Source organism: Lontra canadensis, unplaced genomic scaffold (assembly GCF_010015895.1).
Source record: "Lontra canadensis isolate GAN:19392208 unplaced genomic scaffold, GSC_riverotter_1.0 scaffold13, whole genome shotgun sequence".
NCBI classification, from domain to species: domain Eukaryota; kingdom Metazoa; phylum Chordata; class Mammalia; order Carnivora; family Mustelidae; genus Lontra; species Lontra canadensis.
Genome location: NW_022631007.1, coordinates 5,406,367 through 5,431,056, shown reverse-complemented (window position 1 = coordinate 5,431,056; position 24,690 = coordinate 5,406,367). Strand labels below are relative to the sequence as shown.

Here is a 24,690-nt window from a genome sequence, read left to right as displayed (position 1 = left end):
AGTGGCTTTGAGATTATTAAGTTTCGCACCTGTTCGATATTTTTCCTGACTGGAACAACAGGCTTTCCCCATCTGTGCTGTAGTTTTTGTATTTGTGACTGATAGTATAAATACCTTGGCATTTTTTGGTGGTTAGATCCCAAGCCAAGTACTAGACCTTTATGTTAAAAAAAAGTCATCATCATAAATACTGTTGAAGGTCAAGAATGTTGTGCTTGATAATGAGGATTTCATCTTGCCTTCCATCTCAGTTACTCTTTCTGACAAATTGATAGAACCGTAAACCCCTTGATTACCATGCCCTATGAACTGTTTTTGTGTGTGGAGTGATGATGTAGCAGTCCATTAGGTTGGCTTTAGGGAGGCAAGTATCCGTTCAGCATGAAGTAGGCACTGTGGTATGGTCAGAAATAGAGCACGTGTTTCTTGAGGTAGTAAAGGAAATGAAACTTTTGTTCATAAAGGGTACTGTCCCATGTTGTCTGTATGTACACAAACTTCTTATGTGTACAGATTTCCTCTGTGTGTGTGTGTGTGTGTGTGTGTGTTTCCTGTAGGAAATGGGGAGTAGTGGAGAAAAAATATTTAATGATGAATTAAGATGCACTTGGCTTTAGTTCCTACATTGTCATTAATGTGCTTAAGTTACTTAACTTCTCTAGGTAAAACTCTTAATTCCTTATTTATAGGGAAAATAGATTTATTGGGTAAGAGCTCTGGTTTTTATCTCTGGGGTTTTGACCCTCTACCAAAATAGTAGATATCCGTGCATCTACATACCATACAACGTATACTTTTATTTGCAATTTCAGGTGGTTTATGGGTTCAGTAAGGCCGGTCTATGGGATCTGGTTGATGATGTGTTGGTTAGATCATTTTAAATTTTCAAATCTTTCAACTCGGACATTTTACATTCTTTTTTTTTTTTTTTTTTTAAGATTTTTATTTATTTGACAGATCACAAGTAGGCAGAGAAGCAGGCAGAGAGACTGGGGGGAAGCAGAGAGCCCGACGAGGGGCTCTGTCCCAGGACCCTGGGATCATGACCTAAGCCGAAGGGAGCGGTTTAAACCCACTAAGCCACCCAGGTGCCCCATATACCTTTTTAAAACTGAAAGTGATCAGTTACTTGTGTTGTTTGTAATAAAGGAAAAAACAAGAGGTGAGGGTAGATTTAGTATTAAGCTGATGACGGTTTCTTTAAGAACTCTTAAAGTGGTTTGATAGAGCATCAGTTGGCCAGGAGTCTATCCAGTACTATTCCTTGTAATAGCACCTAACACTTTCAAAGCCCTTAGTGTGTGTCTGGCATTGTTTTTAGCATATTTAAGTATATTTCATTTAATCCTTAAATCGTTGCTATTTTTATTGTTGCTATTTTTAAGCAGTAGTTGGGGAAAGCAATAATTTTTATTTTTTACTAATAGAATTTTTATTCTTAAATTTATTTAAAAAAGTAAAAATACTTTCCTGAATATATAGCAGTATATACTCTTTATTACATGGCTGCAACTCTTTTCTAAATGTTTTAAATACCTCACCTTCTAGGTGAGTATTGTACTCTCCATTTCACAGATGAATAAATCAAGGTTAGAGAAGATAATCTGCCAAGATCACACAGTTACTATATTACTGGAATAGTGAATCCAAGTCTTTTTTTGAATTCAAAGCCCATAGTCTTCACCACTTCGCCTGAACCACCTCAGTGCAGAATTATGTATATTGACTCTGCTTAACAGAATTTCGGATAATTTTTTAAAAGATTTCATTTATTTTAGAGAGCATGCATGAGCCCACAGGGGAGGAGCAAAGGGAAAGGGAGATAATCCCTAGCTGACTCTGCACTGGAGCTCAGTCCCACTACTGTGAGATCGTGACCTGAGCCGAAACTAAGAGACGCTTAACTGACTGAGCCACCCAGGGGCTCTCAGAATTTATGATAATTTACTCAGAGTTGAGCTAACATTCATTCACCTTTGTGCTTATGAGGATAAATTCATTCATTCAGCAAGTATACAATGAGTGTATTATGTATCAAGCATTGCTCTCAACAACTGTGATTTCTTTTTCCAAGTTCTGTCATTGGGCAGTTTTATAATGTAGACATCTGTTTGGGTAGATAGTCTTGGTTCCCCAAATGGAATTGAAGAACAGTGACTTTCTATGCTCCCAAGTGTAAGCTATTGAAGCATATTAGAATAGTATTCTGGTTTCTTTTCTTATTATTTTGTTTGAATCTGATACTAAAATTCTCCTTAAAGAGTGACTTGGTTAAGACTTAAGTTTCCTAATTGTCATCAGAATTTACTTAACACCATCATTATCAGAATATCTAGAAAATCACCAAAAATATTAGGTGCCTTAGTGTTTATTCTATCCAGTTGATAGTACTCTAGCCCTGCAGTAATTTGAAAGTCCTCTGCTAATTTTTTTGACACTTTTGTTGACGTGTAACATAAATAAAAGTGGAAAAGTCTGTTTGCATTTTTTAAAATGTGGGTTTTATAGGATTTTTGTTTTTTAGTAATTTGTGGGAGGTTTTTATATATGCTGGGTAAAAGTTCTTTGTAGATATATGTTTTTATTGTTTGTCTGTTTTTGAGCTCAATGTGGGGCTTAAACTCGCAATCCAAGATCAAGACCTGAGCTGAGATCAAGAATCAGGCACTTAACCGACTGAGCCATCAAGGTGCCCCTCTAGATGTATTTTATATAGTTTAAGAGATACTGTCTTCCATTCTGGGCATGCCTTTTTTCCTCTCTTTTAATGCTGTCTCTGAAGAGAAGCTTTAAATTTCAGTTAGTTACAGTTTTTCAAACTGCTGTTGTTGAATAGAGTGCTGTATAAACATCTCTTTGGTTAAATTTGTTAACCATATTCAAATTGTCCACATCTTCCACATCTTCACTAAATATTTTTGTTTGCCTGTCCTGTCAGCTCCTGAGAAATGTTAAAATCTTTAGATTTGACTATGGATTTGTCTTTTCTCCTTTTAATTGACATATTTTGAGGGTTTTGTTATAAAATGAATATAAATTTTAGGGCTATTTGATTTTCCTGTTGAGTTGACTCTTATTTTTATGAAATATCCTTTTTTATTTCCTATACTTCTGCCTTAAAGTCTACTTTGTGTAGTATTACTATATGAGTTTTCTTTTGGTTAGTGTTTATATGGCAAATTTCACCCCATTCTTTCCTTTCCACCTTTTTGTGTCCTTATCATTTATAAGCACCATACAGTAATGGGCTTTTTAAGCCCATCTGATAATTTTTGTTTTTAAATTGAAGCATATGGTTTATTTATGTTTAATATAATTACTAGTACATTTGGGTGTAAGTTTGCCATTATATTGGATTTTTTTTTTTTATGTCTCACCTATTCTTTATTGGATTTTCCCAGCTTCCTTGCCTTTTTTTTTAGGTGAATGGAGTATGTTTTATTATCCATTTATAGTATTACCTTGTGTTACTTATATTTATGTATTCTTTTTCTAAATTATTTTTGTGGTTACCTTAGAGATTATAACATAGATCCTTGACTTAGAGTTTACTTTATATATGTGTATATTTTAACCACTTCCTGGGTAGGAGTCTTAGAATGCTTTGACTTCCTGAAGTTTTTTCCCCCTTGGCTTTTAGATATTTGGTACTGGGTATTTGTTTTGGTATGGAGGACAAACCTCAAATTTTGTCAACATTGTGTATGAAAAATTGGGAGACCCTGGATGGTATCTTCCTTCCAAGGAAATGTAATCATCTGCCAGGCAGGCATAATATGGGCAAATCACCATGATCTAGTTGAAGCTGGCTTTTAGGCTCTAAGTTTGTCTATTTTGAGTTTCCCTTTATTTCTGAAGCATGTCTTTACTCGTAGAGAATAGCCATCTGGGGTCTAGAAGCCTGAGGTGTTTATCAGTTTACTTTCCATGTTACCGTGCCTTGAATTCCATCTTTTGTCTCCTCACCATTTCGAGTCTGCCAGTGTGGTCTCTCTTCAGCTCTTTAGCCTCCCAGTGGTGCTTTGTGTTTGGTGTTTGGTGTCTTGCCCATGCTTACGTGGTTTGTCACTAAACATCTTGATGAAAACTGCTTGCAAAAAGTTCTGGTTCTTCTTTGCATTGCTTTCTTTTCAGACTTTGGCTTCATAAGTCTTAGCTGCTTGATAGCCTACTTGTGACTTTCTGCTTAGCCGCTCATTTCCAGTTTTCCAGATAAAACCAGTGACCCAAGGAAACGACTGAGGGTGAATGTTGGTCTCTTTTCATTGTACTTACTTGCCTTTTCTTTCTCCAGAATCTTGGCCCCACAAGTCCAGGTTGCCTTAGTTGCTCTTTGATGCTTTTAAACAGTTGGTGTTTGTTTGCTTAAATTATTGTGAAATACAGTTAACATACAATTTATTGTCTTAACCAATTTTAAGTGTACAGTTCAGTGATAAGTACATTCATACTGTTGTGCAACCATCACCTCCATCTACCTCCAGAACTTTTCATCTTGTAAAACTAAAACTCTGTACCCATCAAATAGTAACTTCCCATTACTCTCCCTTGAGCCCGTTGCATTCATCATTGTATTTTCTATTTATATGAACTTGACCAATCTATATAACTTATATAAATGGAATCACAGAGTATTTCTCCTTTTGTGACTCAGATTTAATCCATGTTGTAGCATGTGTCAGAATTCCCTTTTTAAGGCCAAATGATAATTCTGTTTTATGTGTATACTTCATTTTTTTTTTTTTTTAAGATTTCTTATTTATTTGACAGAGAGACAGCCAGAGCGGGAACACAAGCAAGCGGGGGGGAGTGGGAGAGGGAGAAGCAGGATTCCTGCAGAGCAGGGAGCCCAACATGGGGCTCAATCCCAGGACCCTGGGATCATGACCTGAGCCCAAGGCAGACACCTAACGACTGAGCCACCCAGCTGCCCCTGTTTGTACTACATTTTGCTTATCCATTCATCTGTCAGTGAGCACTAGGGTTGTTTCCACTGTTTGGCTATTTTGCATAGTGCTGCTATGAACATGGGTATTCATTGAGACCCTGTTTTCAGTTATTTTGAATATATACCCGGATGGTGGAATTGCTAGATCATATGGCAGTTCCATTGTTAACTTTTGAGTAACCACCATGCTGTTTTCCATAGCAATGACACCATTTTGCATTTCCACCAGCAATTCTCAAGAGTTCCAGTTTCTTCATACCCTTGTTATTTTCTGTTTTTGTTTTGTTTTGTTTTCTGATAGTAGCTATTTTGATGGGTAAGAGGAAGTGGTAGCTTTTTATTTTCATCCAGCTTTTATAGTTGTTCTTGGCAGAGGAATTGGTCTTGTAAAAGCTGGTCTTTCAGTATTAGAAGTGGAAGTAAGTGGAATAGCATTTTAATGTAGGTGTTACTATTAAGATGAGGAAAGAGACAGATGCTAAAGTCACATCTAGTAAATGGCAGAGATAGGATTGAAATAACCTATCTGGCTCTTAAATCTAAGCTCTTCACCAATGAATTCTATTGCTACTTAAATATAGGACTTCCTTTCTAAAGTCTTACAACCTCATTATTCCAAGATCTGATTTCTTTTCTTTTCTTTCCTTTTTTTTTTTTTTTTTAAAGATTTATTTTAGAGAGATAGCAAGAGGAGAGCAAGAGCGGTGGAAGGGGAGCAGTAAAGGGAGAAGCAGGCTCCCCGCTGAGCAGGGAACCGATCATGGGACTCAGTCCCAGGACCCTGGGATCATGACCTGAGCTAAAAAGGCAGGTGCTTAACCGACTGAGCCACCCAGGCTTCCCCAAGATCTTGATTTCTGTTACTTCATTACTCTTATGGTTCTAATACGGGTTTTTTTCTGCTACCATTAGAGTCTTGAATTTTAGAGTAGGGAACAGTGCTTTTATTTTAGGATTTGGTGCAATTTACACAGCTTTAGAGACACATGACCAAGGTTTCGATTTGTCAGATATCCTAGGATACAATTCTTAAAATACATGAAAGTTATTTTCAAGGAGAATTTCTTATAACTACATTTTTTTGAAAACTTTGACAGCCCTGAGAGAGATTTTAGATCCATTTTACAGTGGTGGAAACTGTGACTTTGAGCTTTAGTCATGGATGTAAGTTTTCAAGCCATCTGTATTCTTTACTTTTCTGCGTACTTTACCCAGTAACATTTTTAAATCCAGAAATGTTAATCTGTCTGAGCAGTTTACTATTTCCTCTCTTACTGGTGCCCTTTCCACAGTGTAGTCAGGACTAACATTGTGGAAAATACTGGGACAGTCAATTCTTTAAACTTTGCTCTAATTTGATTGGTTTTTTTTTTTTTTTTTTTTTTTTTTTACTATAACTGCACTAGAAACTTTTTGTTACTTTTCCCAGGTTTGGGGGTTTTTTTTGAAATTTTCTGTCTTTATAGTGTTAAGCCTTCTTAACTTGTATTTGTTTCATGGCTTGAAAGTGAACCTGTTCGAAAACACTTACATTTATTACTTGCTGATAGAAGATTGCCTAGTGATTAAGCTTAGGAAAGCAGGTTCAAACTGGTTCTAACAGGTAGTAGCTATTTGTTACAGGGTTATTTGCTTTGTTGTTGTTGTTTTAATGAGTTAATCTTTTCAGGGTTTGTCTCTAGTTTATAAGCAGGACAAATGCTTACTATTTGTAAAGATTTTTATCCCTGTTTACATTCTTCATCTCCCCCTATCCTCTTTTTTAAAATACAAATTAAAAAAAAAAAACAACCTGTTGGTTAAAAAATTTGCTGAACTATTTCTTGCCGGTAAATTAAGTATTAAGAATTAATTTTTTTTTTTTGAACTTCATGCTCATGGTTTTGGTTTATTTTGATTGTTTTAATACCATTTCTGAGTAATGAATCTCTTTAACTCACAAAGTCACTCCTTGACTTTGTACAGGTTTAGCTTTCATAAGCTCTGCATGTCCACATAGCATGTCTTGATATCTCTAAGAATATTAGCATCTTGGTAACTGATGAGGAAACTCATCAGTTAAGGGGGGAAGGCAGATATTTCTCAAGATGGTGGGAGTGGTAATATCTGTGGCTTTGTGGGGCTAAAGCACCTTGTAGGCAGATGTCCTGTTGTCGACTGGTAATGTGAAGAGCCCTAGGTCATGAGTAGGCATTTGCTGAAGGAGATTTATGTGGAAATCTGTTGGTTGGTTGAGGTCTCCCTTTCTTGTGGCAGAGGAAGAAAGACTCCAATCTCGCTACCTCAGTTCCTAGAGAAACTGCCTGCCTGCCCTAGTTGATGCTTTTAAACAGGTACTTTATAATTTATCTAGCTTTTATAGTTGTTCGTGGCAGGGAGGTTGGCCTTACAAAAGTATTCTTTCAAGACTAGGGGTGGAAATAAGTGGGGTAGCATTGTAAGGTAGCGTGTTGGGTAGCAGTTGGGTTGCAGGTACAAAAGCAGTCTGGCTTTTCCCCAGGTTTGTGAAAACAGGGCCAATGAGTTAGTCCCATCCTTAGTTACTCCTCCTCATCTCTGGGTTCATCTAGCTTGTGAAGAAGATTGCTTGTTGTAGGTTTGCTTGACCTAGGAATAGCAACCCCTGAGAGAACCATAAATAGAGATTGAAAATACAGTTTATCTCTGTAGCGGTGAAACTCCTATCCCTTTAGTAAATCTAATGTTTGACTCAGACATTCAGCTTTCAGACGTGTTTTTTAGAACATTATACATTTAAAGTGGTGTATTTTCTCTTAAAAAGGCAAATAGAAGCAGCCACCAACTTTCTGTCTCTGCTTAGCTTTCTTCAATAGATAAGTGACTAATGTTGGACTCATACAAACTATATTTTGGTTTAAAAGCCTGAAATTAAAATACTGCTTTTAGGTTATTCTTTAATATTTTTTCTCTCTTTTGGGATGATTTCATCTTGTCCTTACGTTGAGGTTGTGTTCTTTTAGCTAGAGTTTAACTAGAGGTGGGATTTTAGATCTTTTTAAATTAAATATTCACCTAGAAACATATACACAATAAAAGCCCTATGGTGATTTAAATAATTAGAACTACATTATTGTATTCTATAAATTCAGCCACTTATTTTTTTAAGATTTTATTTTATTATATTTTTAAAGTAATCTGTAAACCCAGTGTTGGGCTCAAACCTATAACCCCAAGATCAGGAGTCACACGTTCACCGACTGAGCCAGCCAGGCACCCCAGCCACTTATTTTTTTTTCCTGTTGGAATCTATTAGGAAAATGCTGTTGTGTACCCACAGGCTGTATTCCTTCTGATAATACCAGTAAGCAAGAAATAGAAGATTCAGCATGTTTATTTAGTAAATATTTTAATATATATCATGTGCAGATCACAGGTTTATTGTGTGTGCATTTCTGTTTAACATATGTACATATAAACACTTTAGTATATGCATGTATATTTTTTATTTTGCTTGGTGGTAATTAGTCATACATATCTAACATTTAATATAAATAACTATTATTACTAGTTTAAATAGCCACACATATTTTGTGGGTTTTCTCTTGTCCATTTATTGGTACTCTCAAATCTTAGGGGTAACAGGTTTTCTTAATATTATATGTCATTTAATTGCATTCATTATATATACCTTGAGAGTCTCACATTAAAAGACAAAGGTTTAGATCTTATACTACATCTGTATTTCTTTTGTCTCCAGTAATCTTCCATGGATTTGAATGTTGTCTGCCCTACTCAAACACTCTAACCACCTGTTCCCATCATACCTGGCTTCCTTTACTAAAGCATTGTTTCTCCCCATACAGAATATAGATGAGGAATTCATCAGTTGCAACCAACCCTTTTTCTGTCTTTTTGCCAGAGGACTTGAGCTAGACAGCACTATCAGCCAAGGGGTTATAGATTCACCTACATCACTGTGCTTAGGATTGGAAAGAGGGAGACTGGCAACAAAAATAGAAAGTGAAAAAGTGATAGTGAAGTATATCTTGATCCTTTATATATGTTAATTTTTGATCAGAGAGTTAAGCTCCTTCTAAGGAATAGTATAATTCTAAGGAATTTAATACTAGAGTTTTAGAGATTATGTTTACCGTCCCTTTGGGTTGCCCAGGACCAGAGAGGATAAATGACTTGCTCAAAGTCACATAGCCAAGGTTAATGGTACAGCCAGAGCTCACATGAAGAATTCCTAACACCACATCTAGTATTTTTGTATTCAAAAATCTGCTGTAACTGACACATCCACTTTAGAAAACAGTTGAGTAATTTCCGTATGATCTGGTACTTCCACTTCTAGAATTCTGTCCAAAGAAAAATGAAAGCATATATCCACCAAAGGATTGTACCCAAACATTCACAGCAACATTGTTCATAGTAAACAAAAACTGGACACAGCCCCAAATACCCATCAGCAGTTGAACTAAATGTGGCATATCCATACAATAGAGTACTATTCAGCACTACAAAGGAATGAAATATTGATAAATGTTAACACCATTATGAACCTCGCAACTTTATGCTTGGTGAAAAATCACACAGGAAAGGTTACATACGATTCAATTATATTAAATGACCAGAAAAAGAAATTTGTAGAAAAAGAGAGAAAGCAGGGGTGCTGGAAGTGGTATTGACTACAAATGGGCTCAAAGGATTTTTGGGGGTGATGGAAATAGTTCTAGAACTAGATTGTGGCCATTGTTAGACAACTGTAGAAATGTACTGTAGATTACTGAACTGTACTCTTAAAATGAGTGGCATATAAATCACACTGCAGTAAAGCCAAAAAAGGGGGAAACATTAAAAATATTCCACTCTAAAATTCATAATTTACTCTGAAGATTACATTATATGTGCCTTTTTGTTCTGTAATTCTTATAGGTAGTAGCCCTTTTACCAAAAACAGTACAATCTGACCTAATTCTTTTGACATCTGTCTTAAGAACATTTGGTTTCCTAAGAGGTTAAACTTGCTAGTGTCATATATACGTTATATATGATACAAATCTGACGCCCACACACCCTACAAGTCCCATAGGCATGTAGTAGAGTTGGAACTTGCAGTGCTTGCTGGAATTACCAGTATATTCTATTCTATGAAACAGCCTGATGCAGAATTCTGTCGCTGCTGTTTCACTGCTTTCAGTATCTTTTCTGTATTTTGCTCTTACCAGTTGTGTTTACTAAGTCAGTTGTATTTATTTTCAAGTCTGTTTATGCCAGTTGTACTTGTTATTAATACATAATTTAATACCCTGTAAACCAATAAAATGGTGTTAAAAATGATAGAATTTTTTCTTTGGTAAACTAGATTGAAGGTTTAAGAAAGACTTGACAAAGGCAAATCACTATAAATATTCGTTCGAATTAGATATGAGTTAATTTAAAAGAATGAAGCAGGGATCGTAATAATCTAGAAGGACTATTTTACATTCAGATTGCTTCACAAATGTCTCTAGTTTTCATGCTCCATCTTAATGAAACAAAGTAGAAAAATTGCTACGAGGTGAGAGTGTATGTAAGAAAGAACACTGAACTCCAGTCACAGGATTCTTGTTCAAAGATGGAAGAAAGTCTTGATAGCTCAGTGAACATGTATTATGTTTTAAATTAAAATTTTTAAGATGCAAATATGTGAATGTACATTTGTTTTTCTCTTTTTACCACCTATGTTCAGTTAAGCAGCCAATTACTAGTTTTGATTATTTAGGGTGAGAGTGATACTGTATATGGTACTGTTTAAAACTGTAAACATCAAATTTACAAATGATTTATGCAATAGAGTATTTTTTAACAAGATTCTTGGTGCTTTTTAAATGTTTAGATTTATGCCAGCTTTTATTGTATGCATCCTGTTTCATGCTGAAAAATAAGGCAGAAGCTCTTGGGTGGCTCAGTTGGTTGGGCATCGACTCTTGGTTTCAGCTAAGGTAGTGATCTCAGGGTCATGAGATAGAGCTGTATTGGGCCCAGCGCTTAGCGGGGAGCCTGCTTAAGATTTTCTGTCTCTCGGGGCGCCTGGGTGGCTCAGTGCGTTAAGCCTCTGCCTTCGGTTCAGGTCATGATCTCAGGGTCCTAGGATGGAACCCCAGATTGGGCTTCTCTGCTCAGCAGGGAGCCTGCTTCCCCCCACCCTCTGCCTACTCATGATATTTCTATCAAACAAATAAACAAAATTAAAAAAAAAAACTGTCTCTCCTCTGGGTTCTCTGTCTGTTGCTCCCCCCCAAGTAGTTGGGGAGACACAGAATTTAAGATTTTGAGGTAGACACGTAAAGCTTAAGAATTTATTGGAGAGAGAACACCAAATGGGGGATGACCCCAGTGCTGCTGGAGTGTCCAGCAATGGGTTCTGGAATGGGAGATGGTAACAGCTTCCTCACAGGATTTGGCAGCCTCTGCTCAGGGCTAGGGCTGAGTCCAAGGCTGTGGAGCTTTCAGGGGCAAGGTCAGATAAGGAGTGGATCCCCATCACCAAGCTGGGCTGTCTGGTCAATGACATGGGGATCAGATCCCTAGAGGAAATCTCTCTTCTTTCTGCCCATCAAGGAGTATGAGATTATTGACTTTTTCCTAGGGTCATCCCTCAGGGCTGAGGTTCTGAAGGTAGTAACTCTGCAAAAGCAGACCAGTTTCAAGGCATTTGTTGCCATCGGACATTAGACTGGATACGTTGGTCTGGGTATTATGTGCTACAAGGAAATAGCCAATGCTATCTAGGGTCCATCACCCTGGTCTAAGCTTTCTAGGGTCCCCATGGGGGAACAAGATCAACAAACGCCCCACTGTCCCATGCAAGGCAATTGGCTTGCTGTGGCTCTGTGCTAGTATACACCTCATCCTTGCCCTTAGAGGTACTGGCATCGTCTCAACCCATGCCCAAGAAGCTCCTGATGATGCCTGTGGTATTGACGACTGCTCCCCCTCAGCCAGGGGCTACACTGCCACCCTGGGCAGCTTCGCCAAGTTTTGGTATCATTTCTAAGACCTATAGCTCTCTCACTCCCTCTGGAAAGACTGTGTTCACCAAGTCTCCCTATCAGGAACTCACCAATTCTTGTAAAGATCCACACCAGAGTCTCCGTGAAGAGGACCCAGGCTCCAGATGTCGCCACCACATTAGTTTTATGCAAAGGGAAAAAAACAAAAGCATATTTAAAAAACAAGTTTATCAGAGTCATCTGTGAAAATTCTGAGCCTATTGAAGTTGCACGATTTTAAAAATGTGAGCTTCTGCCAAGATGATACAGAATGTAGAAATGTGAGCAGCGAAGATACTAATCAAAGAGTGGCTTTCCTTGTAGCCAGGAGGGGTGTGCCCTGGAGGAGCTGAATGGAGGAGGTTGTGGGAGTGATGTCACATGAAGAGAATGGTGCTAGGGGAGAATGTAGTTAGCCCTTGTTGGTCGGTGCCATTTCGGTTGCATCACTGATAGAGTTGAGCTTCTGTTTATGTTCACCTGCTGGCTTTGCTTGGTGTTGCGTGTAAGAACAGTGTTCCTTATGAAACTTTCAGGATCACAGTTTGCAGTGGTTCTTAACTGGTTTGGGATCATAAATGCCTTTAAGAATCTGGTGAAAGCTAGTATTATGTACCAGCAAACACACAATGGTTTCATAATTTTTGGAAGTTTTGAGACTGAGGCCCAGAGAGATCCTGGTTAAGAACAGAAAGAAATTCTGTTGCTAATCCTTTTGTGAAATAAAAACTTAATAGTTTTATTCCAGTGTGTTTTGGTGTAAATGTGGATTTTCAAATAATGCAGAAAATAGGACTTGTATAGCGAATAATTCTAAAATTATGTGTTCTATAAAGTGAAGACACACCTGTAATCGGGTTGGCAAGAACTTGAAAATAAGAGGACTACAAGGAATCTGTTTGAAATGACAATAACTAGAGGTGTTCTAATTATGTAATTCTCAATGCTGCTGTACTATAAGCATTAAAGCCTTTTAATATTTACCAGTAAGCAATCAGCTTAAGTTACATGGATCTTTATTTTATTCAGCTCTTAATTTTACTTCATAGAATATGATCTTTAAGTACGGTATTTAAGGAAGTATGAACCATGTTCATGCATGGTATGGCTCTGGAGAGAAAGGAAAATGTTTCTACCTTGCTGTCTACTTTTCTCCTCTGTTTTCTGCTCACCTGCCTTTCCCTGGATGTGGTGGTTCCCTGGCACCTTTTTTCTTCAGGTTAAATGGGTGACCACCTATAGCCAATTGTTCGTAAATTGTACAGTTATAAACTGTAAAGATTGACTTTTACTTCATTTGGGAGGTGCTAGAAAATTCCATGGTGCTTAAAATAGTTTGAAGTGTTTCTCACCTGAAAAATGGGCTGCTTCTGGAATTTTATTTCCTGTATTGTAGCTCACAATGATTATTTTTATGTTTGCAGGAATTGTGCTCATGTTTCTATGATTTTGTTTTCACTGCAGGACCGTGTATATGTACAACAAAATAATGTGGAGAATGTCTACAATTTGGGATTAATTATTTTTCGCGATCAAGTTGTACGTTATGGGTGTATTAGGGATCACCTACGACAAACACTATTGGACATGATTGCAAGAGAGCGGAAAGGAGAAGTTGTAGATCGGTATAATCATCTTTTTATATTTTTGTGTTTGGTTTTTTTAGTGGTTAATATCTTGAGAACCGATTTACTGTCTAGGACATAATGAAAATCCTCAAAAACATTTTTACAATTAATAAAGTTACCTAGATTTTAACTTAAAAGCACATACCTATTATTAGAAGAGACCATCCTGAGCTTTTATTTAATATACTTTAAAAAAAACAAATCAGCCATTAGTCTTCCCTTTTGGTTTTTCATGTATTTTTTAATGCTGGCATTTTGTTCTTTTTTACTGTGTGATAACATTTTTTGTTCCCTTTGTCTTTCTCTTTAAAAGGCTTTAGGCTAGCCTTCGTTCTTAATACATTTGAAGAAAAGTGTTGAACATAATGTACGATGACCAAAGAACTCTCCCATGGCCCCTTCTGTTAGGTCACGTTGTCTCCCCTTCTTGCATGGCTGCAGTATCATTTTTGTGACACTGCAGCTAGAACGGCTTGAAGCATGGAAGACTGCTTTCTCTATGTGTCTGCACTCAGGGCAATAGAGGAAGACTTGTAAAATTCTTTTTATTTCAGCTTTGGTGCTTGGACAGGGTTGCCTCAAAGCCATTAGATTAGAAAAAAAATGATAATGCCTCAGAGTAGCTGGGTATTGTATCTGTGTCAAGCAATATAGCCTCCCTTCTCTCGTTACTACTTTCTGATAGTCTTTTTATAGTCTGTGTTTTTAACTGCACAGAAATATTTAGACATTTTAAGTGCATTTTCTTTCAGATTTTAACGTTCTAACAGTATGAGGACAACTTGAGATAAATGGCTCTATAGTCAAGATATGCTTTTGGATTAAAATTACTCTAAATCCTTATGTTATAAGTGAGTTGTTTATGGGAGCTGGGTCGCTTTGATTTAAAAAAATCTTCTTAAGGTCTTTGTAGCTACATCTCTTGCCTTTTTTTTTTTTTTACTTGAATCTTTAATATAACTTGATTATCAGGTGGTTTAACTTCTTTTGACAGAGGCGCAATAAGAAATGCTTGCCAGATGTTAATGATTTTAGGTCTCGAAGGACGATCCGTCTATGAAGAAGATTTTGAGGCTCCTTTTTTGGAAATGTCTGCAGAATTTTTTCAGGTAATCAGTGTAGATATAAATAAGTGCTCTTTTAAGATATTCTCAGAGTAACCGAACGTAGTTACTGATTTGAACATTTGACCCTTTTCTCCTGAGGCCGTTTGAGAAGGAGGGTAGGTACAGAAAATACCTTCAGACACCTACTCCCCATGCTCACATTCCAGGGAAGAAACCCATTGAAAAAAAATTGGAAGAGTTTGGAGTTACATACACAATTTTTTAAATTATGTGTTACAACATATGAACTTAGAAATAACTATAATATTTTATTATCTTTACATGTTATAAATTATTTACCATAAAACCATAAATTCACAGGCAGTGTATCACTAATAAAGTCTCACTATTCAGGCTTTTGGTAGTACTAAGTTACTAGTAAAATAAGTACAGAAATGTGCATGATCTCATAGTGCATATATATATATTTTAAAGACTACTGATGAGGAAATTAGAAATTTTGCAGTATAACAACCCAGAACTAGCTAAATTGCTAAAAGTGAACTTAAACTAATACTAATTTGTAGTGAAATTACAAAATGTAAGTGTAAGTAAGATAATGATAAAAAGGCATCCTCCTGAAAACCTGTTACAGTAGGATAAGCTTTATAGTGTTAAAACAGACTTAGCTGAATACTGAAAGTTTTTACTCCCAGTAGTAGCCTTTTTAAAAAATGAATGAATACAAAGTTATAATAGTTCTTAATAGTTCCGTAGGTCATTCATAAGAGCCATTGGATGTATATAAAGATGGAACTCAGGTTTTGGTGTCATTTACACATAAAGAATGGACTTGCCCCCCCCCTTTTGTTTTTTTTTTAATTAGTTTGTTGCACATCAGGAAGACCTTTGTGGCCTGCAGTGGTGAGCCTGGACCTTCCTTTATGAACTATTAATTTTATAGGAGGCAGGCTATATTTTCTAGTAATGCAGCAACTAATGGTAGATGTATTTGACAATATTTTTGACCTTTACATTTGTTTTAATTTCCTTCATTACGTTGTAGATGTACCAGTAGAAGATTAATTGTCAGGATTCCAAAATGTGCTGCACTGATCTGTGTATGAATGTGCATATGTACATAATACATACTATTTTTAACAGTGAATGGAGACATGGTCTCACCAAGAGTTTTATTTGGTGTGTTAATGTCCTTAGAAACTTATTTTCAAGGATTAAAACTACTTTTTGTTAAGAAAGTGGGAAGTATTATTAAATTTTATACATAGTTTATATCAAGATGTCTTCTGTTTTGTAAATTTTAGATATATTCATTAGTCCTGCTGTCATATAGGTTAAGATAATTTGGATTAACATTTACAGTTTAGTGGAACTTCTGTAAGGCTGGTGTTAGCAGACAAGATTAAGAGTTACTTAAAAACTCTGTTTCTCAAACTTCAGTGTGTTTGTGCACACATACTTCTTTGAGATTGGGAGTAAGTTGGACTTACGTAACTAGCAGTATGTGAGCAGAACTATGATAAACATGATGAATCTTTCTAGTTATACATAAAACAAGTCAAAAAAGACACTTCCACTCTGATTTGGGGTCAGATACTTCATTCTATACTTTTGACCCTTAATGGCATGTGCTTACTTTTTCTGCTGTTTGAAGTACATTGGCAAAGTTTGAAAAAACGCTGCTTAAGGATAATGTATTGATGTCTCTTAATGTGATAATTGCTTTCAAGGATATAATTCAGACTATGTGGATATGTATGATAAACTATAAAATGTTAATAGTGCTTATGATATTTAGCTTGGCTTATGGTAAATATTATAGAAACCCAGTTAAAAGGAGAAACACATTTTGCTTCTCTGTTTAAAAAAAAAAAAGCAAAAAACATGCTTTTTATTTGCAGATGGAAAGCCAAAAATTTTTAGCAGAAAACAGTGCTTCAGTATATATAAAGAAAGTAGAAGCTAGAATTAATGAAGAAATAGAACGGGTGATGCACTGCCTTGACAAATCAACTGAAGAGCCAATAGTAAAGGTGGTTGAGAGGGAGCTCATTTCCAAGCACATGAAAACCATAGTAGAAATGGAAAATTCTGGGCTAGTACATATGTTGAAAAATGGAAAGACAGAAGGTAAGTGTCAGCAATTGAAATACAGTTAAATCTTTATAATTCTGCCAGGTTCTTAGTAATTTTTAAAATTTTTCCTATAATTAAAATAGATTATAAATGTTAGTCTTAAAGTTATGTGTGTCATTAATTTATTAACTGTTGTTACTTTGATGAGGTTTAAGTGTAAATCTTTACACTTTATTAATGAAGATTTTTGGTGTTTCTTGTTAATTGAATGGCTCTTTTTTCCTATCTTTCATTTTAGTCTCCTCACTTTTTTGTTTTTCTTAGCCCAGAGGTCTAATATTCCTGTCCTTTTTATGTACAAGAGAGTAGGACTATGAGGAGACATAGTCTCTATATGATTTTTTTGTGTGTGTGTGATTCTTCTAAATGTGACATTCCAATCATAAAATTTCTGTAGGCTTTCCTTTGGGAGGGAGTTGTGATAAGGGGGCTGGAAATGGAAAAATAATGTCTTTCATGTGACATTTCAGATAGATTAAGTAGATTGGTTTTGGGAACGTTGAGGTTACAGACTCCAGAGAAAGAAGAATTGCCTTATAAAAGTAAAGGTACACAGTTTTGAGATAACTGTAGCATTTATTCTTATTGGGTATTTACCCTTTTTTTCCTAAAAACAGTATTTTATGATTTCCCTATGAGAAATTATAAGTAAAAGAGTAATAGTCACTATTGTCCTTGTTTTTAATTTCTGAATTTTTACTTCAAAACTATGACTTTGGAAATTACTGATACGCTATTAAAAAATAAACAAACATGGTACTCATGCTATTTTCCTGCTTCTTAGGTAATATGTTAGCAGCATTTTGCTACTTCTTATAAAAGAAACACATATTGCCTGTTGAAGTTAAGAGCTTGACAGGGAATGAAAAACAATTTTTTTTTTAAAGATTTTATTTATTTATTTGACAGAGAAAGATCACAAGTAGACAGAGAGGCAGGCAGAGAGAGAGAGGGAAGCAGGCTCCCTGCTGAGCAGAGAGCCCGATGTGGGACTCGATCCCAGGACCCTGAGATCATGACCTGAGCCGAAGGCAGAGGCTTAACCCACTGAGCCACCCAGGCGCCCTGAAAAACAATTTTTAAGTGAACAATTTAAAGGGGAGGAGGGGGCGCCTGGGTGGCTCAGTGGGTTAAAGCCTCTCCCTTCGGCTCAGGTCATGATCCCAGGGTTCTGGGATCGAGCCCCACATCGGGCTTTCTGCTCGGTGGGGAGCCTGCTTCCTCCTCTCTCTGCCTGCCTCTCCACCTACTTGGGATCTCTGTCTGTTAAATAAATAAATAAAATCTTTAAAAAAATAAAGGGGAGGAGGGATGTAAGAGGAGAGAAAAGTAAGATGATGAGAAAGGAGGCTGTTTTCTGTGCTTCCTCTAGTATAGTCCTTGCTTTGTGTTTTGAAATGCTTATATTTCTACTTCTTTCTTCCTGAAAGTTGTATGTAAATTTGTTTGATTAAACCAGACAATGTTGCCTTTTTTTCTTTTAAAGATTTTATTTATTTATTTGACAGAGATCACAAGTACACAGAGAGGCAGGCAGAGAGAGAGGAGGAAGCAGGCTCCTCACCAAGCAGAGAGCCTGATGGTGGGACTCAACCCCAGGACCCTGGGATCATGACCTGAGCTGAAGGCAGAGGCTTTAACCCACTGAGCCACCCAGGTGCCCCACCTTTTAAAAGATCCTTCTTGGGATGCCTGGGTGGCTCAGTCAGTTAAGCACCTGACTCTTGATTTCGGCTAATTCATGATCTCAGGGTCCTGGGATCGAGCCCACGTTGAGTTCCCGTTCTCACTGTGGAGTCTGCTTGAGATTCTCTCCCTCTGCCCCTGACTCCGCTCCTGCTTGCACTCTTTCTCTCTCTCAAATAAAATCTTTAAAAAAAAATTACTTTTGGGGGGCTATAATTTTTGCCAAATGTGAAACTATAAGATTTGCTGTATGTAGTTTACTTTAGGACATATATTGCTGAACACTTACTTTTAATACAGTTTGATATTTTGAAAGTCACTGAAACAAATTTTAGAAGCCCTTTTTGTAAAGCTTGGATCTAACTTTTTTTTTAAGTATATGCAACTTCAGTTTTAAGTTCTAAATAACTGTTAAAATGAAGACCTGTATAGGTAAATTATAGCCTCTCTGTCAAATGTGGCCCACCATTAGTTTGGTTAGGGGGCAGAAAAATCAAAAGAAGAATAATACTTCACTGCATATGAAAATTAAATGAATTTTTAGATATCAGTGTCCTTAAGTAAAATTTTATGGGATCGTAGTCTTGCCCATTCATTTCTGTGTTATCTGTGGCTTCTTTCTTGTTACAGTGGCAAAACTGAAGTAGTTGCAACCAAGACCATACGGCCCACAAGTCTATAAAATATTTGCTCTCTGGTACTTTACAAGAAAAAAATTCCCAGCCCCCAGTCTAGAAACTGCTATTCTAATTACATTTTCAAAAGTTCTCTATTATAAAGCTTTTTATATCATTGTACGGTTTTGACACAGTCTCGGTAAGTTCTTATTTCAGAGAAACAGCAGACATAACAGGAAAGCAGTATTTTACCTCCACATTTTAATATTGTGAAAAATAATAGAAAAAATGGACAGAATCCAGAATTACTCATTCTAAATAAGAATAATATAGTGAGATAAACCACTTTTTAAAATATAGGTATTGGCCTAGGAAATCACCTGGGAAATACTAGGGATTGCTTTGAGTAAAATACTAAGGAATAGGAATATTTGCTAAAAGTTTCATATAAACTTTGTCATGGTGTGTAATGAAATAAATTCTAGTATATTTTATTTTATTTATTCTCATGTTGTTTGAACTTCGAGATAGACATACCCAAAAATATCTGTAAGATTTTTAATTGGTTTTTATTATGTTGACTACTAGTTACACAATAATTGAAATTATTCTTTTGATAGATATTGTGTATTATTACTGGGCTTTAGATTAGAATTGTGTAAGAACTCAAAGCTGCAGTTTTCATTTTTTTGTGTGGCTTTTTTATTACGCTGTATGGGCGTCTTCCATGTAAAGTAAAATGTTTTCAGACATATTGATGCCCTCAAAGCATCTTATCTGAAAGCTGTATTTCATAAGTTGCAATAATCTTTAGCCTAATTTTTTTCCTTTTGTCTATTTTGCTGGGTGTTTTTGGTAATTTTTTACATGATCAGCAAGTAGTGAAAAGTTAAAAAGTAAGCTTCTTTAAATTTATAAGTCAGAATAAACAGATTCACATTTTTTTCTTAATTCTTAATGTAGTCAGTTTGTATGTTCTTTCTGATTGCAGACCTTGCTTGCATGTACAAGTTATTTAGTCGTGTGCCAAATGGCTTGAAAACAATGTGTGAGTGTATGAGTTCCTATTTGAGGGAGCAAGGTAAAGCCCTTGTTTCTGAGGAAGGCGAAGGAAAGAATCCTGTTGACTATATCCAGGTAAGCGAATACAGAAGATTTTCCTTAAGTTTGTGATAAAATAATTTTGACACATGCTAATAAGAAGTTTACTTTTCCTAAGCTGTATTTTGTATTTTTTACTCTAATTTTCCCAATGGAAAAATGTAGTATATGTAATTATCCTAAATATTTTAGGATTTTGCCAAGTATGTATCTTTATATCAGGGAACCAAACTGCTAATTTCCATTCATTAACCTGTTTGATGAAGACCTTGTTTAAATTGTTTCAGGAATGAAAATCACTACTTTTTTGTATGCTGTTCCTGTACATTGTAAAAGTAAAGTGTTCCTGTACTTTGGGGTATGAGAAAAAAGTAACTGTTTTCAGTTAAATACTTTCTGTTTGAAAATGTTGTGTTTTCAAGCAGTACTATGAATAAATTATGCCTCAAGTTTTTCATGTTTCAATTTAAATAATTGCTTTTTAAAGCTGATTTTTTAAGGCTTTACTCATTCAATCAAGACAAAGAAGGTTGTGGGGAAATAGCACAGAGGTTCTTTAGTTCATCTTCAGTAGAGTAATACATAAATGGAAAATGGATTGCTGACATGTTTAATATGGGCTTAGATAAAGTCTTGAAAATAATAATACAGAACCTATAAGTTTAACACCGAAATCACCCATTTATTACCAGCAAGATTAGATAAACATACCTGATTGTAAGTGTATTGTTTATAAAAAGAAAATTATTATATAATGTATCCTGAATTTCTTTGTTTCTATTTGGAAGGGCTTATTGGATCTGAAGAGTAGGTTTGATCGCTTCCTCCAGGAATCGTTCAATAATGACCGGCTCTTTAAACAAACTATTGCGGGTGACTTTGAGTATTTTCTCAACCTCAACTCCAGGTCCCCTGAATACCTCTCATTATTTATTGATGATAAGCTGAAGAAGGGAGTCAAAGGGGTAAGTAGTAAAGCATTTGACAACACATTACGTTTTATTTGTAGATTTAAAATAGTATATAAAATTAGGAAATACAAAAATAGGACATGTTGTAGGTATGAAATAAAGCCTCTTCCTTTGCTGTGCTTTAAATGTGTGCTGTGATGTTTGAAAAGGATTGTTTAAGGTATCTGAAATGGTTAAAAGTATTTGGACATTTCACTTAATGTATAATTTACATCAGAACCAAACAGCTACACAGCCACAATTGTTCAACAGTCTATGGACTGTGAGGGTTTGATATGCTATAGAGATAACAGGGAACTAGAAGACAACTATCAGCATGGAATGTTGCTTGCAGTCATCTGGTTCTGGGAGTTACGTATCAAACAATAGTACTTGGATGCCAAGAATGTGAAGGAGTAGATTAGAGTTGCTACCAGAAACTAGTTTGAAAGCCTTTAGTATGTATCTGGGATCTTGGAGCTTACTACAGCAAAGAAAACCAAATTAAGCATATTGTGATCACACATACATTGGTCTTGTTAACTTCATCTTAGTATATGTGAAACAAAAGGGAAAAGTGGCAAATGGCCATAGGTTTTCCAGTCAGCCATAACAATTATAACAATGAAGAAACAAACAAGAAGATGATCACAGTAGGAAAGAACATCCATTAGTCTTCATATTTTTAAATGTATGCTTAATAAAATCTGCTACAATACCATTTTGCCCTTATTTAAAAGAAAAGAACGGAGGCCTTTTTAGTTTTAATTAAATAACCAATTATTATTCGTCTGTTTGCACAGAAGAGCTGATAGGAAAATACCTGTCTTTTACTTATAAGTTTCTGCCTAAATGCTATGAAAAAGCATTCTAAGATTCTTTTTTGTGATTAAAATTTCATTTCAGGGGCACCTGGGTGGCTTAGTTGGTTAAGCCTCTGCCTTCGGCTAAGGTCACAATTCCACGGTCCTGGGATTGAGCCCCACGTCGGGCTCCCTGCTTTGTGGAGAGTCAGCTTCTCCCTCTGACCCTCACCCTCCAACCCAGCTCATGATCTCTCTCTCACTTGCTTGCTTTCAAATAAATAAAATCTTAAAAAAAAATTTTTTTTTCATTTCATTTGTTCTCAGTGATCCTTTAATCTAGCCAGTATCCCCTTATTTGCTCCATCAGTGTTAGCCCTCTAAGGAAGGGAACTCCAGTCCCTGATCCATTCTGCACTAGATGAGGTTGTAGAAGAGTGGTGCTACTCTAAGAGGCACGTTCTCAAACTAGGTCCCTCCTGACAACATCTCTCAACCAGACTATTTACGTGGTTGTCCAGTCTTGTTTTTGTTTTTGGGGGTGGGTAGGGGAGAAGGAGAAGGGAGAGTGAGAACCCCAAGCAGGCTCCAAGCCTAGCACAGAGCCTAATGCAGGACTCAATCTCACAATCCTGAGATCATGACCTGAGCTGAAATCAGACGGTCAACCCACTGAGCCGCCCGGGTGCCCCTTTCTTGTTTTTAAACAGCAGATGAACTGTGGTGCTATTTTTTTAGAACTAAAGTTTTGTAGTTATTAAATTGTCTTTTCATTGATTTTACAGTTAACGGAACAAGAAGTAGAAACAATATTGGATAAGGCAATGGTCCTTTTTAGGTTTATGCAAGAAAAAGATGTATTTGAACGTTATTATAAACAACACTTGGCAAGGAGACTTCTCACAAATAAAAGTGTTTCTGATGACTCTGAAAAAAATATGATATCTAAGTTAAAGGTAAGGTGTGTATAAGCTGGAATGTTGTGCCCCTAACTAATGTTTATCACATGATTGAACGCCACAATGTGATTAGAAAATATTTAATTGATTTAAAATGCTTATTTCTGTACATTAATAAAGCTTTGGTTTTTTGAGCATGCTGCACTTAAGTTTGTTTAGGTTCTGGGACATTCGTAGTTTGCTGGAATTCCTCTTGATGTAGCAGGACACATTCATGGAGATCTGGGGGAGGAGGATTAGTGTGAGGGATATAGGAAAGGGGGTATCACCATTTAGTTTGATTTCACAATATCACCTGAGCTGCCTGTTCAACACAGAGAGTATTGTTCCGTGCCTTTAGTGAGGTGTATTGAGATCCCCAAAAGAGTGTGAACCTGCATTTTAAAATAAAATCCATGGGTTACTCTTAAACACACTGAAGTTTGGTAGCCATAGGCATAGTGCAGCTATTGGAAAGATTTAGAAAGGCTGTCAGTTACATGGAAGAATTTACTTCTTTATATATTTGCATATAGAAAAATCCATTGTTAATTTGTATATATTTGCATTTTTCTTCCATAGACTGAATGCGGATGTCAGTTCACGTCAAAACTGGAAGGAATGTTTAGGGATATGAGCATCTCAAACACAACTATGGATGAATTCAGGCAGCATCTACAGGCAACTGGGGTAAGATTCTCCATTAATTTCTACTTATGTGTATGTGTCTATGTGAAGTCTTTTGTAATGGGCATTTCCTCCAAGTTAAACTGAATTGGTATCATTTCTTTAACTGTTATTAGTGGCAGTATTTGTATTGCCTGTGTGAACCTTAAAAAATTATTCTCCCCCATATAAGCCCCCCCCTTTTTTTAACTATTAATGTTAAAATATTTTTTTCTTATTCTCCTAGAACTTAGTTTATCCTCTCCACTTGAGGGAATGTGCTGAAAATTTAATAGAATGATCCCACTGTTAATAACCATTATAGATTGTGGAAAGAAGACATGGCCTGGGCAAGCTTGCTCCGTTTAGTTAGTACTCTTCCTCTCACTTTATCCCCTAGGATTATGAGATCTTAGAATTGTTATCTGACCTTCCTCTATGTACTTCAGTGTTCTCAACTGTAAGACGATCAGCATAAAGGGGTCTCATGTTCTCAGAGCCTGTAGGAGATAAACAAGGGTATAAAAATGCTGACATTAGTGTGTTATAAATACGGTTTTGTATTGTAACTCCCAGATGGGCGGTAAAGCTCCAGCTTACATGGCTTTGGAGTCCATAGGGTTTTTGTGAGAATTTAATGTTCAGAATTTTGTTTCGTTTCTTTTTTTCTTTCTTTTTTTTTTTTTTAACTTTTTCAACTTCACCTTAAGTTTAAAGAACTCCACAGGTTTTTCTTTAAAAGTTTTCTTTCAGGGGCACCTGGGTGGCTCAGTGGGTTAAGCTGCTGCCTTCGGCTCAGGTCATGATCTCAGGGTCCTGGGATCAAGTCCTGCATTGGGCTCTCTGCTCAGCGGGGAGGCTGCTTCCCCCTCTCTCTCTCTGCCTGCCTCTGCCTACTTGTGATCTCTGTCTGTCAAATAAATAAATGAAAAATCTTTAAAAAAAAAAAAAAGTTTTCTTTCACAAGTTACCATATACAACTTCATAATTAAGACTTGTAACAACCATTTAAAAAAATTGGAGGTCATCCTCTGATTTTCTTCTCTCTCTTTTTTTTTGAGAGAGAGTGAGCGAGCGAGCATGCAGGGCAGGGGGAGTTGGTGGGGAAGGGCAGAGGTGGGGGAAGAGAGAGAAGCTTAAGCAGGCTCCATG

General features: G+C 36.3%; 1 protein-coding gene and 1 pseudogene across 3 annotated transcripts in view; both read left to right on the top strand.

The window, feature by feature from the left end:
- CUL3 (cullin 3) overlaps nt 1–24,690 on the top strand; it is a 94,846-nt gene that overhangs the window by 48,480 nt on the left and 21,676 nt on the right. For 2 of the 3 annotated variants that reach the window (XM_032857346.1, XM_032857347.1), the window contains 7 exons: nt 13,411–13,571; nt 14,569–14,683; nt 16,543–16,771; nt 20,072–20,217; nt 20,970–21,146; nt 22,720–22,890; nt 23,455–23,562. In XM_032857346.1, the coding sequence (XP_032713237.1) occupies nt 13,411–13,571; nt 14,569–14,683; nt 16,543–16,771; nt 20,072–20,217; nt 20,970–21,146; nt 22,720–22,890; nt 23,455–23,562 (1,107 nt within the window). Of the gene's footprint in view, nt 1–10,693; nt 10,699–13,410; nt 13,572–14,568; nt 14,684–16,542; nt 16,772–20,071; nt 20,218–20,969; nt 21,147–22,719; nt 22,891–23,454; nt 23,563–24,690 lie in introns of those variants that run through there. The other variant, XM_032857348.1, reaches the window with a different exon arrangement.
- Nucleotides 11,205–12,187, top strand: LOC116867620 (annotated as a pseudogene).